At 36.1% G+C, this 13,367-nt stretch overlaps 1 protein-coding gene across 4 annotated transcripts in view; it reads left to right on the forward strand.

Moving 5' to 3' along the window:
- LOC123547328 (serine/threonine-protein phosphatase 2A 55 kDa regulatory subunit B alpha isoform-like) overlaps positions 1 to 7,032 on the forward strand; it is a 48,474-nt gene extending 41,442 nt beyond the window's left edge. For all 4 annotated transcript variants that reach the window (XM_045334342.2, XM_045334341.2, XM_045334340.2 and 1 more), the window contains one exon: positions 233 to 7,032. In XM_045334342.2, the coding sequence (XP_045190277.2) occupies positions 233 to 509 (277 nt within the window). In that variant the 3' untranslated portion in view covers positions 510 to 7,032. The remainder of the gene's footprint in view (positions 1 to 232) is intronic.
- The last annotated feature ends 6,335 nt before the right edge of the window (positions 7,033 to 13,367 follow it).

Raw genomic sequence — 13,367 nt, forward strand, 5'->3', positions numbered from 1 at the left:
ATTTTTCTAGTAAAAATCTAGCTGAAATAGATGTGTGTAAAAATGATGGAGGAAATAATAGCTTTTAACCCAACATACCAAACTGCCTGTTAGCAGTACGAAATAACTTTCCAGATTTATGACTTTTAAATTGCTTTTATAAAAGAGTCACCAAAAACACACAATGTGCAGTAAGATGCACATAATGCCACTTTATTTAACAATTTACTAACTATTTATTTTGTTTTTTCAGGCATATAATGACTGGATCGTACAACAATTTCTTTCGTATGTTTGACCGTGATTCAAAACGTGATGTGACATTGGAAGCCAGTCGTGAAAACGTTAAACCAAAAACTGTCCTAAAACCTCGTAAAGTTTGTAGTGGTGGAAAACGAAAGAAGGAAGAGATTAGTGTAGATTGTTTGGACTTCAATAGGAAAATTCTCCACTCAGCCTGGCATCCACAAGAGAATATACTGGCTGTAGCTGCAACTAATAATTTGTATCTATTCTGTTCAAAGGAATAGGTCAATAATTATTTTTGTTACCCCTAGGATATTTAAATTATACCAGTGTGCGGATGATGTTCATCTGAAGAAAATACCTGGTGTATATATAGAACTGTGTTTGATTTTTGTAGGAAACAAAGAAAAATGGTAATGTGTTCAATACTTCAGACATTTTCTGAGAATTCTAGATTGATGATACTTGAGTGTTAACTTGTAGGGATTGGCTAAGCAGGTTCATGCCAGAATATGGAAATGTAATAGCTATAGAAAAAGAGGATTTGCTAAGAAATACTGAGAAAACTTTTGAGAACTGATCCTCTACCAAATTGAAAGAAAGATGCACACTATAGGAGAAAGACGGAATTGTAGCGGAGGCCGGAACAAATCATATCATATATTGATATTCCAGTAGTACAGTTATTCCTTGTAAACCATTGCACACTTAAGTGCATACTGTTAGAAGAATGTGACAGTTGTAGAAAGATAGTGTGGTAATTGTTGTTAATTGTTACCTTACACAATTCTATATACTGTAAAGTCATTTAATTTCATGAGCATGACTTTTTGTGGTTTTCATGTTTTGAAGATGAATGGAAATTTTGTTAGTTCTTTGGAATTAAATTTTTATGAATGGACGCAACTAGGAAAGCCACGAAAATTATGTTTCCTATGAGCATTCATTTCACTGTCTTGTGATATTGATAAATATAGTGCTAAAGGCATATCAGTAATGCATTGATAAATCTGTATACTTAAATTAACAAATTAATCAAAGGAAACTTGAAAATGAATGCGATAAAGTATGACACCTGCATGAATAAATTAGTACTCTTAAATTAATTTGAGACGACTGGTTTGGAACCATTTTCCGGACAGGACTAGTTTCCGGACACATGTAATATCCGCTTTATTTCGTTGTTATTCATGTAATTGTTTCATCTAGATCATTTAGATGTTTGTTCTTCATGTCTACAGCAAACCACTATTTTATAAGGCTGTATAATTTTGGGTTTTTGATGATAACTCACCTGCGTTTACAAAACAACTTTCTATCTTAACGGGGCATGAAGATAGCATTGGGCATGCGCAGTAGTTCACACATGCCGAGGTATCAAGTGGGGAAGAAATAATCAAACTACATAATGATTGTCTACTGATAACATGTTCTACTTTTAATTTAACGCTGAAAGTTACGTAAGATGCAGGGCTGTCGATTTTTGCACTAATTTTATTCTATATCTATTGGAATTATCAAGAATTTGTATAAGACGAAAATCGAGTTTTTTATAGTCAACCTTGGTTTGCTTTCGTAGCTGCTATTGAAAGTCGAGTTATGTTTCGTGCGCAACTTTGAAGAGATGAATGATAAAGAAATGTGTAGAAGTAGTTTAATTACTTATTTTGATATAAAATTAACAACAAAACACTGTCAAAATATTTGTCCGGAAACTGGTTTACCTGATGGGAAAAATAACTCATTTTAGTGACCCCATTTGAGGCCCCATGGAATACATATTTTACATCACAACGCGATGCTGATTACAACATCGGATGTGGAAGGAGCTGAAGTTTGTGCAGTGTGAGCTTTATTTATGTCAAATATTTTTTTAGGGAATAATGGAGCCGAAATATGAAAATGTGTCCGGAAAATGGTTCCCAACCAGTAGTGTACTTAAATTATTCCGGTACTAGTACACTGACTTTCAGTAGACTGCCAAATGTATTATTTGATATAAAAACCTACAGTTTTCACAGTTTTGATGTCATTATATTAAGATGTATGGACAATTTTTAATATTTCAGTAAAAATGTTCTGTAGACATAGTATGGATATGAATATATGAAGTATCAAATCTGTTCAGTAGATTATTGGTAAACTGCTTGTAAAGGTCACTGTCCCTAATATTTAAGGAATGCTTAGCTGTGTTTCTTACAAGTTTTGTTACGGGCTAGAAGCATCAAGCAGGCGATAGTATTTGTCACACTAATAAATATTTACATCAAAACATGCAGTTTTGCTCCGAGTGCTGTGCAAAGGGCATATATCTCACATACTTGATTTTTTCTCCATAGAAAGTTTGGTTTCCATTTAAAGCTGAAGTTTACCAACATGCTTATTTGTTAATGTTTTCAAAACGTGTAACATGATTTGTTAATTGAAACATGTGCTGAAGGTTAACGAGTGCTAAGATATAATAGTGTTACAATGAGTAGGAAGATGCGGATTCCAGTTGTTTTTATGTACAAGTGAGATATCTGTATAGTATGTCGAAATTGTTTTGAGTGAACCAAAGAGTTTTAGTTATCAGTTGCGGAAGTGTCTAGTGTCTAGGCTGAACTCAAATATTGTTAATATGTTTTTGGATGATTCCTTAATAGCTGAGGTTTATTTTTGCTGGTATTAAGTCTGCAGAAATTTGAAGTGGCTGAAAATCTTGACCGTTTACCAAGCTACTTGTGAAAGGATAGAATTGATCAGCTTTTGTAACATTAAAATAAACATATTGCCATGTTAAAATGTACATGATATCAAGTGATGATGCAGGTAAACTAAGTTTTGTTTATAGGTAGCTGCTTACATCTGTTATAGAGATTATTTGTCTACAGTAAGCAAACCATACAACCATTAGTCAGCAGTGGTATACTAAGTCCCATTTAATTCTATAAACCACAAGCTGCCTTGGAAGAGGCCTAAGTCTTACTAGTAAAATCGTCAACATGACATACTGAATGTGTTTCTTATTTGTGATTTGGTGCAACATGTATATGTTTCTTATTTGTGATTTGGTGCAACAACATTTTATGTGGTGTATTTGTGTGCAAACTGATGTATTTACTGTTATCATTCCAGTGGTATTACATTAGGTTCTTAGTTTTCACACATCACTGAATATTTACCAGTACATTATTAGTGTGATCGAAACATGAGTTTTTGTTGCTTACTCCAGGTTATAGAATAATGATTTAACCCTTACTATGCTGGACACGACTGATTCTGCCTTTGCAACCAGTGTAAATCATGATCAGCCTGCACATTTGTGCAGCCTAATCAAGATCTGCACTGTTTGCCATTCAGTCAGTATCTTTTTGGTAAGCACCCCTTTTAACAGTTGATGGTACTGTCCAAATTGAAAGATGGACAAGTTCATTATAGAAATTCAGCAGGGTAATGGTTAAAAGATCAGGAACATCTTTTTTCTATCAAATTAAATCCCTTACCTATATATGTTTATATTTTATGTACAAAATATAACAATATCATTGTTATATTTATATGTTTACAGGTTCATAAAAACATACTCTGTTAAACAGTTTATTCAGGTGTTGTTTTTTTTTGTCATTATTTTAAATAATAGTAATTAATGTGTAACAACTTACATTTTTGTTGCAAGGAAGTATTGATCCCAAGAGATCTAGTGTATACTTCAGTTGGTCCTTGGGGGATGCATGAGGGCTATTACACATTTCATTATCTCTGTTGAACAGACTCCTTAAAAAAACTTATTTTGATGGGTTGAGTTACATTTTTTTCCACAGGATCTTCTAATAAGATATGTTTATACATAACTTAAATTTACATTATCATTTGGTATGAACATAAAGCCTTGTTGTTTAGTGCAATAGAAAAAACTTCTGTCTAAGTCTGAAATTACAAGTATTGTTAAACTGCAGGAAAACTATACTGTGTGTGTGGTGAGAGGGACTGAATGAAATCTAAATCAAAACAAAACTTATCCGAATATTGTGATATTTTTATATTTTAATAAGTTACCCAGTGAAGAACCTTCAAATTACCAGACTCGAGTTCATTACAAACAGCTGCGTGTGAGTAAAAATTGGAAAATGCAATCATGGTTTCAAAAATAACTTATTTAGAAGTAAATCCTCAATATTTCATCAGGGTTTTTTTTTTTGTATGAAAAGCAAATGTGTTAACTATATTTTCTCCCATGACTGGGATTAGACCTTAAGCCATTCTATTAATGATGTTTAAACATCTTCCATTACTTTTTCACTTGGTATGAATGACTGAATTCAAATAAGTCTGCTTCCAAAAAAAGTGCATGAACATATGCTTACCTATTTATTTATTTCTCAGCATGCTCATTTATAGTACTATCAAAACACATCAAATCCTTTATAGCCTTTGAGGTAAAGAAAAAGCATATGCAATGGTGCCAACCACAGATCTTACATATAAATGTATGGCATGATAGCAATAAACTGCATGCTATAACAGCAAACAATGAATACTATGATTACAGATTGCATTGTTGGACCTCTAAGAAGATCTCACTGTTAAGTGTATGCAATTTGTCACATTCTTGTCATCCAAAACAATGATGGTCTGTTTGTGTAAAGATGCATCAATTTCAGGCTATTATAGAATATTTTCGTGTTACATATATGTCTGAAATTTTCAAAGTACATTATACAGCTGGGATTCCATCATATGTCTAAAGTTTCAAAGTGCATTTGTCATCGAAAGTGTAAAACCTTTCCAGGGTTTTGTGGAGTATTATCTATATAAATTTGTGAACAACAGTTTTCCAATTTTGTACAAATTACATCACTCACTAGTGCCAAGTAGGGACCACAGATAGTCATTGTGCCAATATTAAAGTGAAAACATTTCGTCTGTTTGTCTGTACCAAAATAAAATGTTTGCAGTCCAAACAAGTGGACTTTCTAAAGTGCTATGAGCTATTGTGCAATAAGATATATTATGAAGAATGTACCCATTCGCCAGTTTCTGTATTTTTACAGTGGGAGACATTTTTTGACTCATCATTTGAAGTGAAAATATAATGTGAATCAAATATATCTTGCCTAAATTTTAAATGGCTAAAGAAAATTTTATGTAGATAGAATATTCTTTGCTTAGTTTAAAATATTGCTCTTGTCGGTATGCTCATTAAGTTACTATATGCTCAGATTGTATAGTATAGCAAGTAGAAATGTTCCTTTTATATAAGTGAAGTGATATACTGGGAATATAAAAGTTCAGATTCAAGGTTAGATTTCTATTTCGTGAAGGTTTTGTAATGATGTTTTATTATGCCCCCCTTCGAAGGAGGGGTATATTGTTTTGCAGATGTTGGTTGGTCGTTATGTAGACCAATCGTTTCAGGATGATAACTCAAGAACACTTGGGCCTAGGATCATGAAAGTTGATTGGGAGGTTGATCATGACTGGTAAATGACCCCTACTGATTTTGAGGCCAGTAGGTCAAAGGTTACAGTGACCAGGAACAGAAACGGTTTCTGGATGATAACTCAAGAACTCTTTGGCCTAGGAATCTAGGATCATGAAAGTTGATAAGGAGGTTGTTCATAACCAGCAGTTGACCCCTATTGATTTTGAGGTTAAAGGTCAAGGTCACGGTGACACGGAACAGTTCAACGGTTTCTGGATGATGACTCAAGAGCGCTTGGGCCTAGGATCATGAGTTGATAGGAATGTTAATCATGACCAGCAGATGCCCCTATTGATTTTGAGGTCAGTAGGTCAAAGGTCAGAACACGGTGACACGGCACAGTTCATTGGGAACTGTTCCCGATGATAACTCCAGAACGCTTAGGCCTAGGATCATGAAACTTAATAGGAGGTTGATCATGACCAGCAGATGACCCCTGTTGATTTTGAGGTCAATAGGTCAAAGATCAAGGTCACATTGACCCAGAACAGTAGAACTTTTGTATACAGTGACCAAATAATTTCTGTTCCTAGTGCAATTACTGAATGCATCAAGGGGGGCATTTCGTGTTCTATGAGCTCTTGTAAAGTAATTAAAATGTTATTATATTCAGAGGCTCGAGTGTATTCACTGAATACCCAGTGCAAATACACGGTTTCCTCAAAATTATGTTTACTTGTATTGATAAAAGTATGCTTTTCCTCATGATAATGTCTACTTTATTGATATACCGTTAGTTTTCATATCAAAGTGTGCAAGTATTATTAAGATATACACAAACAGTTTTCACATACAAAACTGTATACAAAATTTGCAGCACCAATTTTGTTAACAGCAATTTTTGTTTACTCAACAACCATTGATTGTATGCCTTCTGTTAGCTTTGACATAATGTAGTTGACTCGTAATAACAATTGGCAATTCTATGCAGTTACATTTTTTTAATGCTTCGGTTGTAAGTAGATTAGCAAGCAAAGGACCGAGGCTCAGTGATATATGACCTTTTTGTGTCGGTTTGCCGTAAAACCCAACTCGTTCATTCATTCATACGGACCGAGGAATGTTGAAATCCTGTAAGTTTCCTTATAAGAGATTGCCGATTGTCATCATGGGTGCATTACCTTAAAGCTGATAATGTTTGAATGTTACAAATATCAAGTGTCTGTGAATTTCAAGTGCTAGGTATTTATTGATGTATAATTTTCATGTCATGAACTTTGTTACCAATAACTTAACATGTTACTTTAATACATTTATATATGTACATAAAATTGCCATGTTATTGTTGTCATGTTGATACAACAATGTCAAATAAAAAAAAAATAAAGCAATATAATAACTTCTGTATTATTAGTTCTTTGCTATGGTTCGCAATATTGCAGGTCTGTGTCCTGTTAAAACTTGGCAGTATAGAAATTGTTCATGTGGAAGTGTTGTCTTATGACAAATTTGTAGCCTTCAGTTTGCAACTTGCAAGCAGTTCTACATTCTTGCAAATGAAGCTTTTTTTCCGTCTAGTGGATTTTTCCAAGATACTAGTATGTTATATAGTTCTGTCCTTGCTTAAAATGTTAGCTTACCAAAAGGTTCAAGTTGAACAATTATTTAAGGTTGATGGTCTGTTGTCCACAGTTTCAGTTCTTACAGTTAGGTCAAATCTTAATGAAACTAAGAATATGTGTGTTTCAATTAATGTCAAAACTAGCTCGATGCGGGGTCATCTAGGGTCAAAATCGACGACATTGTTTGGGTTGTCTTGGTAAACGGGAATGTTTGTCGTTACGATATCCAGATCCAGTTAGGTTCGAAAATTAGGTTATTTCTTAACATATACAAACTTGTGACTACAACCCGATTTACGTTAAATCTTGTCAGAATATTTCTTTTTATGAAATCCATAGCAAATGTGAAACTTGTCACCTGCATTATATTTAGGTCATTGGGTTAAACAATGGAAAGCATTACCACAGTAGAGAAGGCAGAATCTGAATCTTCAAATTATTTTGATGTCCTTCCAGTTCTATTCTATACACATCTGTTACCTTCCACGACACCCAAGAGTCAAAACGGTCGAACACAGTTCAAATACTTAGGGCTTTATTTGATAACTGAGCTGCTATAGCTTTGAAATTAAAGACTTGTTTCTCATTAGAAAGTGTCACCTAATGTTGGGATCTATCAGTATGATCATTGAACCCAATGGTGGTGCTTTTGCTTATAAATGTAGAACTGTAGAATAATACGGGCCTGTGTTATCAACCTCTGTAGGATGGCTGTCTTTGTGAGATAGACGGTCCTTATTGCGTCCCCAAAAACGTTACTGGCCCCCCATTGCAGGATAAAGAAATGACACAAATGCTTGACTAGGTACGTTGCGACAATTTTTAGCTTACCTGTCACAAAGTGACAAGGTGAGCTATTGTGACCGCTTGATGTCCATCGTCCGTCAACAATTTGTAAAAAAATCTTGAAAACCACTGGGCCGAATTACACCAAACTTCACAGGAATGATCCTTGGGTGGCCCCCTTTCAAAATTGTTCAAAGAATTGAATTCCATGCAGAACTCTGGTTGCCATGGCAACCGAAAGGAAAAACTTTAAAAATCTTCTCAAAACCCAGAAGCCCTAGAGCTTAGATATTTGGTGTGAAGCATTGCCTAGTGGACCTCTACCAAGTTTGTTCAAATCATGACCCCGGGGTCAAAATTGACCCCGTCCCAGGGGTCACTTGATTTTACATACGAAAATGTTAAAAAATCTTCTTCTCAAAAACCAGATCCCTAGAGCTTAGATATTCGACATGTAGCATTGCCTAGTGGACCTCTACTAAAATTGTTCAAATCATGACCCCGGGGTCAAAATTGACCCCGCCCCAGGGGTCACTTGATTTTACATAGGAAAATCTTCAAAACATTTCTAAAAATAAACCAGAAGGCCTGGAGCTTAGATATTTCACATGTAGCATTGCCTAGTGGACCTCTACTAAAGTTGTTCAAATTATGACCCGGGAGTCAAAATTGATCCCGCCCTAGGGGTCACTTGATTTTACATAGGAAAATCTTCAAAAAATTTCTAAAAATAAACCAGAAGGACTAGAGCTTAGATATTTCACATGTAGCATTACCTAGTGGACCTCTACAAAATTTGTTCATATCATGACCCCTTGCGTCAAAATTGACCCCGCCCCAGGGGTCACTTGATTTTACATAGGAAAATCTTCAAAAACTTTCTAAAAATAAACCAGAAGGCCTAGAGCCTAGATATTTCACTTGTAGCATTGCCTAATGGACCTCTACAAAATTTGTTCAAATCATGTCCCCGGGGATCAAAATTGACTCCGCCCTAGGGGTCACTTCATTTTACATAGGAAAATCTTTAATAAAATTTCTAAAAATAAACCAGAAGGCCTAGATCTTAGATATTTGACATGTAGCATTGCCTAGTAGACTTTTACAAAATTTATTCAAATCATGACCCCTGGGGTCAAATTGACACCGCCCCATGGGGTTACTTGATTGTACATAGAAAAATCTTCAAAATTTTCTAAAAATAAACCAGAAGGCCTAGAGCTTAGATATTTGACATGTAGCATTGCCTAGTGGACCTCTACAAAAAGTTTTCAAATCTTGTTTTAACTATATTTTCTCATAATTCTTTTGATTGATTTTTATTATGATCTTTTGACCTTGAAGACTTGTCCTTAAGTGCAATGATAACAGGTGAGCGATATAGGGCCATCATGGCCCTCTTGTTGTGTAAGGCCAGTCATACGGTAAGATCATATTTTGTGACCACCCTATATCTTTTGTCCCTTTGGAGATTTTAAAAATAGAATGCACTTTCAGTCATGTTGGGTCAAGGTCGTGCGACGAGTCCAAAAGGTCACATAGACAGTATTTCTTGCCCTTCGAATCTTTTAAAGTCTGCTTATTATCAAATAACTTTGCGCACATATTGACCCAAAGAACGCTACTGTCAGTCAAGACAGTTCGAGCTCAAGATCAAAGAAGATATATTATGACCTTTAAAGGATTTCAGACTACTTGATAAATGATTTACAAAGCCTTCAGTCATGTCGGGTCAGTGTCGAATATGCTCCTTATCATTTTAGCTTTGAATGGTTTTTAAATAATTTGGCACTATGGCAACTGAAACGACATGCAGAACTAGAGGCCATAGTCCTCTAAAAACTTTCCAATCATATGAAGAACACTTGCTCCAATGGCCATCCGACTTCATCCAAAGATTATTTATGATCAGAAAATGACCAGTACAGTTTAATGGCCGGTGGGTCGTCACAAAGGCCTTCAAATTGAAAACAGTTTGAGTTTCCAACCAACAACTAGAGAAAATTGACCACACTTCATATGGCAATGGTTTGTGGTTAGTACATGACGGGTTCAGCCAGTCAGATGTTACTGAACACGGTTTCCCATCATTAACTGGATAACATTAGGGCTAATGTCATCAATCTTTGGTTGGTAGACAACCCCTAATTTCAGGGGTCATTTGATCAAGAGTCCATTTTCGGCTACGGGTATGTTCTAAACGTGTTATACAAATAGCTCATTGCTTCCCGTAAACTGCTTGTTGAATCTTCACTGAACAGTCTGCAACTTCCTTACATGCGCTACTCTTATTCGTTAAGTTTGTAAAAAAGGATCGGTGCTAAAATAAGGAAACATCTGTAGCATTACCTGCTGGATGATTCTCCGGATCTACGTACACTACAATTGGTCTGTAGCAACATTGGATGTACCTCCCGCAAGTTCATTTAGTTTACCATCATTTTTTTTATCGTTCTATGGTTCCAAATGTACTTCTGACAGAAATTATTAGGTCTAATATTCTGGCTTTAACTTTTTTCGACGATTTATTATCAGTTGAGCTGCAAATATTTCGTAAGAAGTCTTTGTACGTCCTCATAATCCGGACTCAGAAAGGTTTGGCGGAGTTTAATATGTTTCCCACATGTTCTCACTTGCTTTTCTGCTGGTATCGTAGTGGGCCTCACTTAGTTCTACTGGTTAGAATTTCCAATATCCACTCTCCGATTTATGTAAGTTACTTTTGAAGATCATTTGAGGTTTATATAGGTTAAAGAATGTCAGTGGTTCTAACCAAGTTTCCGTCCATGCCCAGAAACAATGCCTGGACGGCTCACTATCAAAAGCTGGAAAGTTGCCACGTGACCAAAATTGTGTCCGGAAGATTAAATATAATGGTAATAATGAAAGAGACATTTAACTTTTGAATCTACATGCCCACCGTTGTTTCATTTTTAGCTCATCTGATTTTTTGAAAAAAAATGATGAGTTATTGTCATCACTTGAGCGGTTGTCGGCGTCGGCGTCGGCGTCGGTGTCGGCGTCGGCGTCTGCGTCGGCGTTGCCTGGTTAAGTTTTATGTTTAGGTCAGCTTTTCTCCTAAACTATCAAAGCTATTGCTTTGAAACTTGGAATACTTGTTCACCATCATCAGCTGACCCTGTATAGCAAGAAACATAACTCCATCTTGCTTTTTGCAAGATTTATGGCCCCTTTTGTACTTAGAAAATATCAGATTTCTTGGTTAAGTTTTATGTTTAGGTCAACTTTTCTCCTAAACTATCAAAGCTATTGCTTTGAAACTTGGAATACTTGTTCACCATCATAAGCAGACCCTGTACATCAAGAAACATAACTCCATCTTCCTTTTTGCAAGATTTATTGCCCCTTTTGGACTTAGAAAATCAGTTTTCTTGGTTAAGTTTTATGTTTAGGTCAGCTTTTATCCAAAACTATCAAAGCTATTGCTTTAAAACTTGCAACACTTGTTCACCATCATAAGTTGACCCTGTACAGCAAGAAACATAACTCTGTCCTGCTTTTTGCAAGATTTATGGCCCCTTTTGGACTTAGAAAATATCAGATTTCTTGGTTAAGTTTTATGTTTAGGTCAACTTTTTCTCTTAAACTATCAAAGCTATTGCTTTGAAACTTGCAACACTTGTTCACCATCATAAGCTGACCCTGTACAGCAAGCAACATAACTCCATCCTGCTTTTTGCAATAATTATTGCCCCTTTTGGACTTAGAAAATCATTTTCTTGGTTGAGTATTATGTTTAAGTCAACTTTTCTCATAAACTATCAAAGCTATTGCTTTAAAACTTGCAACAGTTTTTCACCATCATAAGTGGACACTGTACATCAAGAAACATAACTCTATCCTGCTTTTTGCAAGAATGATGGCCCTTTTTAGACTTAGAAAATCATGGGTAGGACAATATTTCTATTACACAAAAAAAATCAGATGAGCGTCAGCACCCGCAAGGCGGTGCTCTTGTTATCTACATCTAATACAGTCAAAACAGAGTTGTTGGCCCGACTGTGTGTGATGTTGTTTTATTATATGAAACAACATCCCCGATCCACTTCATGACAGACGGACAAAATGACTCAATAGGCAAAGATATATCGTTATAGATGTATATTTGATCATTGTTCGGTGTCCAGTGATACACTTTCTATGCGCTTCGGTTACAGGATGTGATAAGATTTCGTGAAAAAATACTATGCCCAGCCCGATGCTCTCAGCATTTTCAAAGCCTCCAAGAGGAATTTCTCTGTCATATCAGAAACACCCATTGACCTGCATGTTGGCATGGACACAAAGACGATGTCCTTCGTATCGTCTCTACAGAAGGCAATGCTATAATTTGATGTTGTTTTCACAGCAATATGACTTTCGAAACCTTAAAAAGCTTAGAGGCTGTCGATGCCATAGCAAACTGTACCCAAATAGCTGAGCAGTAAGCCTACTTAAAGCAATGTTAACAAAGCCGGTATCAACCGCTTGTGCTGAAAGATCATTTAGCGCTCTGTAAAGCGACCAAAACGTACGTCCGCTGCAAAATGACTGAACAACTGCTGCCTGTACTTGCGATTGATGCCCCACACACACCATGAGCCAGTGATTAATATTGTCCAAGTTATAAACGATTTGGAAATCGCACTTTCGCACCCATGATCTCGTGCTTCGCCTTCGTGGTCCCACCCTTCGCATTTCACAATTGTGATCTTCCCGTATCACTATCTAGAGCAAGCGATACATGAAGCGCGAGAGCGCAAATGCGGAGCGTAAAATCAAGATGGCGAAACTGCGAAATAATTTCTGGCTTTGCCGTCATAACTTAACGCTTCGCCATGTGAAGCATCGCAAGTAAGGATAGTGCGCCATCGGGATGCCATGCATCGCACATGGAGGCGATTGCCCTTACGGAACACCGTAGCGACGTCACTTGTTTCATAAAGCATAATATTCACGCACCTGCTAGAAAAAAAAAACAATTAAAAATGGAATAGAGGGAAATAAAGGGGGTAAAAAGAGATAGACTCCCAAGCTACAATCTGACTAAAGTACATCTCCTATTACGTTACGCTTAGGAGATCAAGTACTTTAGGCAGATTGCCCAAGCTACTTAGTCCACCCAGGAGGACAATGGCACCTAAAATAGCCTTAAATGCCTACATCTGTGCAGCTAACTATGTATAAGGTGTAATAGGAGCGGAAAAATGTGCAGCCCGATACAGGACTCTTCACCTTGCAAGTCAAATGCTCTTCCAGCGGACAACCGATAAAATTAGAAAAAACGAGTACTTGATATAATCTGATGGTGAGTGTGGTATTTGGTATGC

Source organism: Mercenaria mercenaria, chromosome 9 (assembly GCF_021730395.1).
Source record: "Mercenaria mercenaria strain notata chromosome 9, MADL_Memer_1, whole genome shotgun sequence".
NCBI classification, from domain to species: domain Eukaryota; kingdom Metazoa; phylum Mollusca; class Bivalvia; order Venerida; family Veneridae; genus Mercenaria; species Mercenaria mercenaria.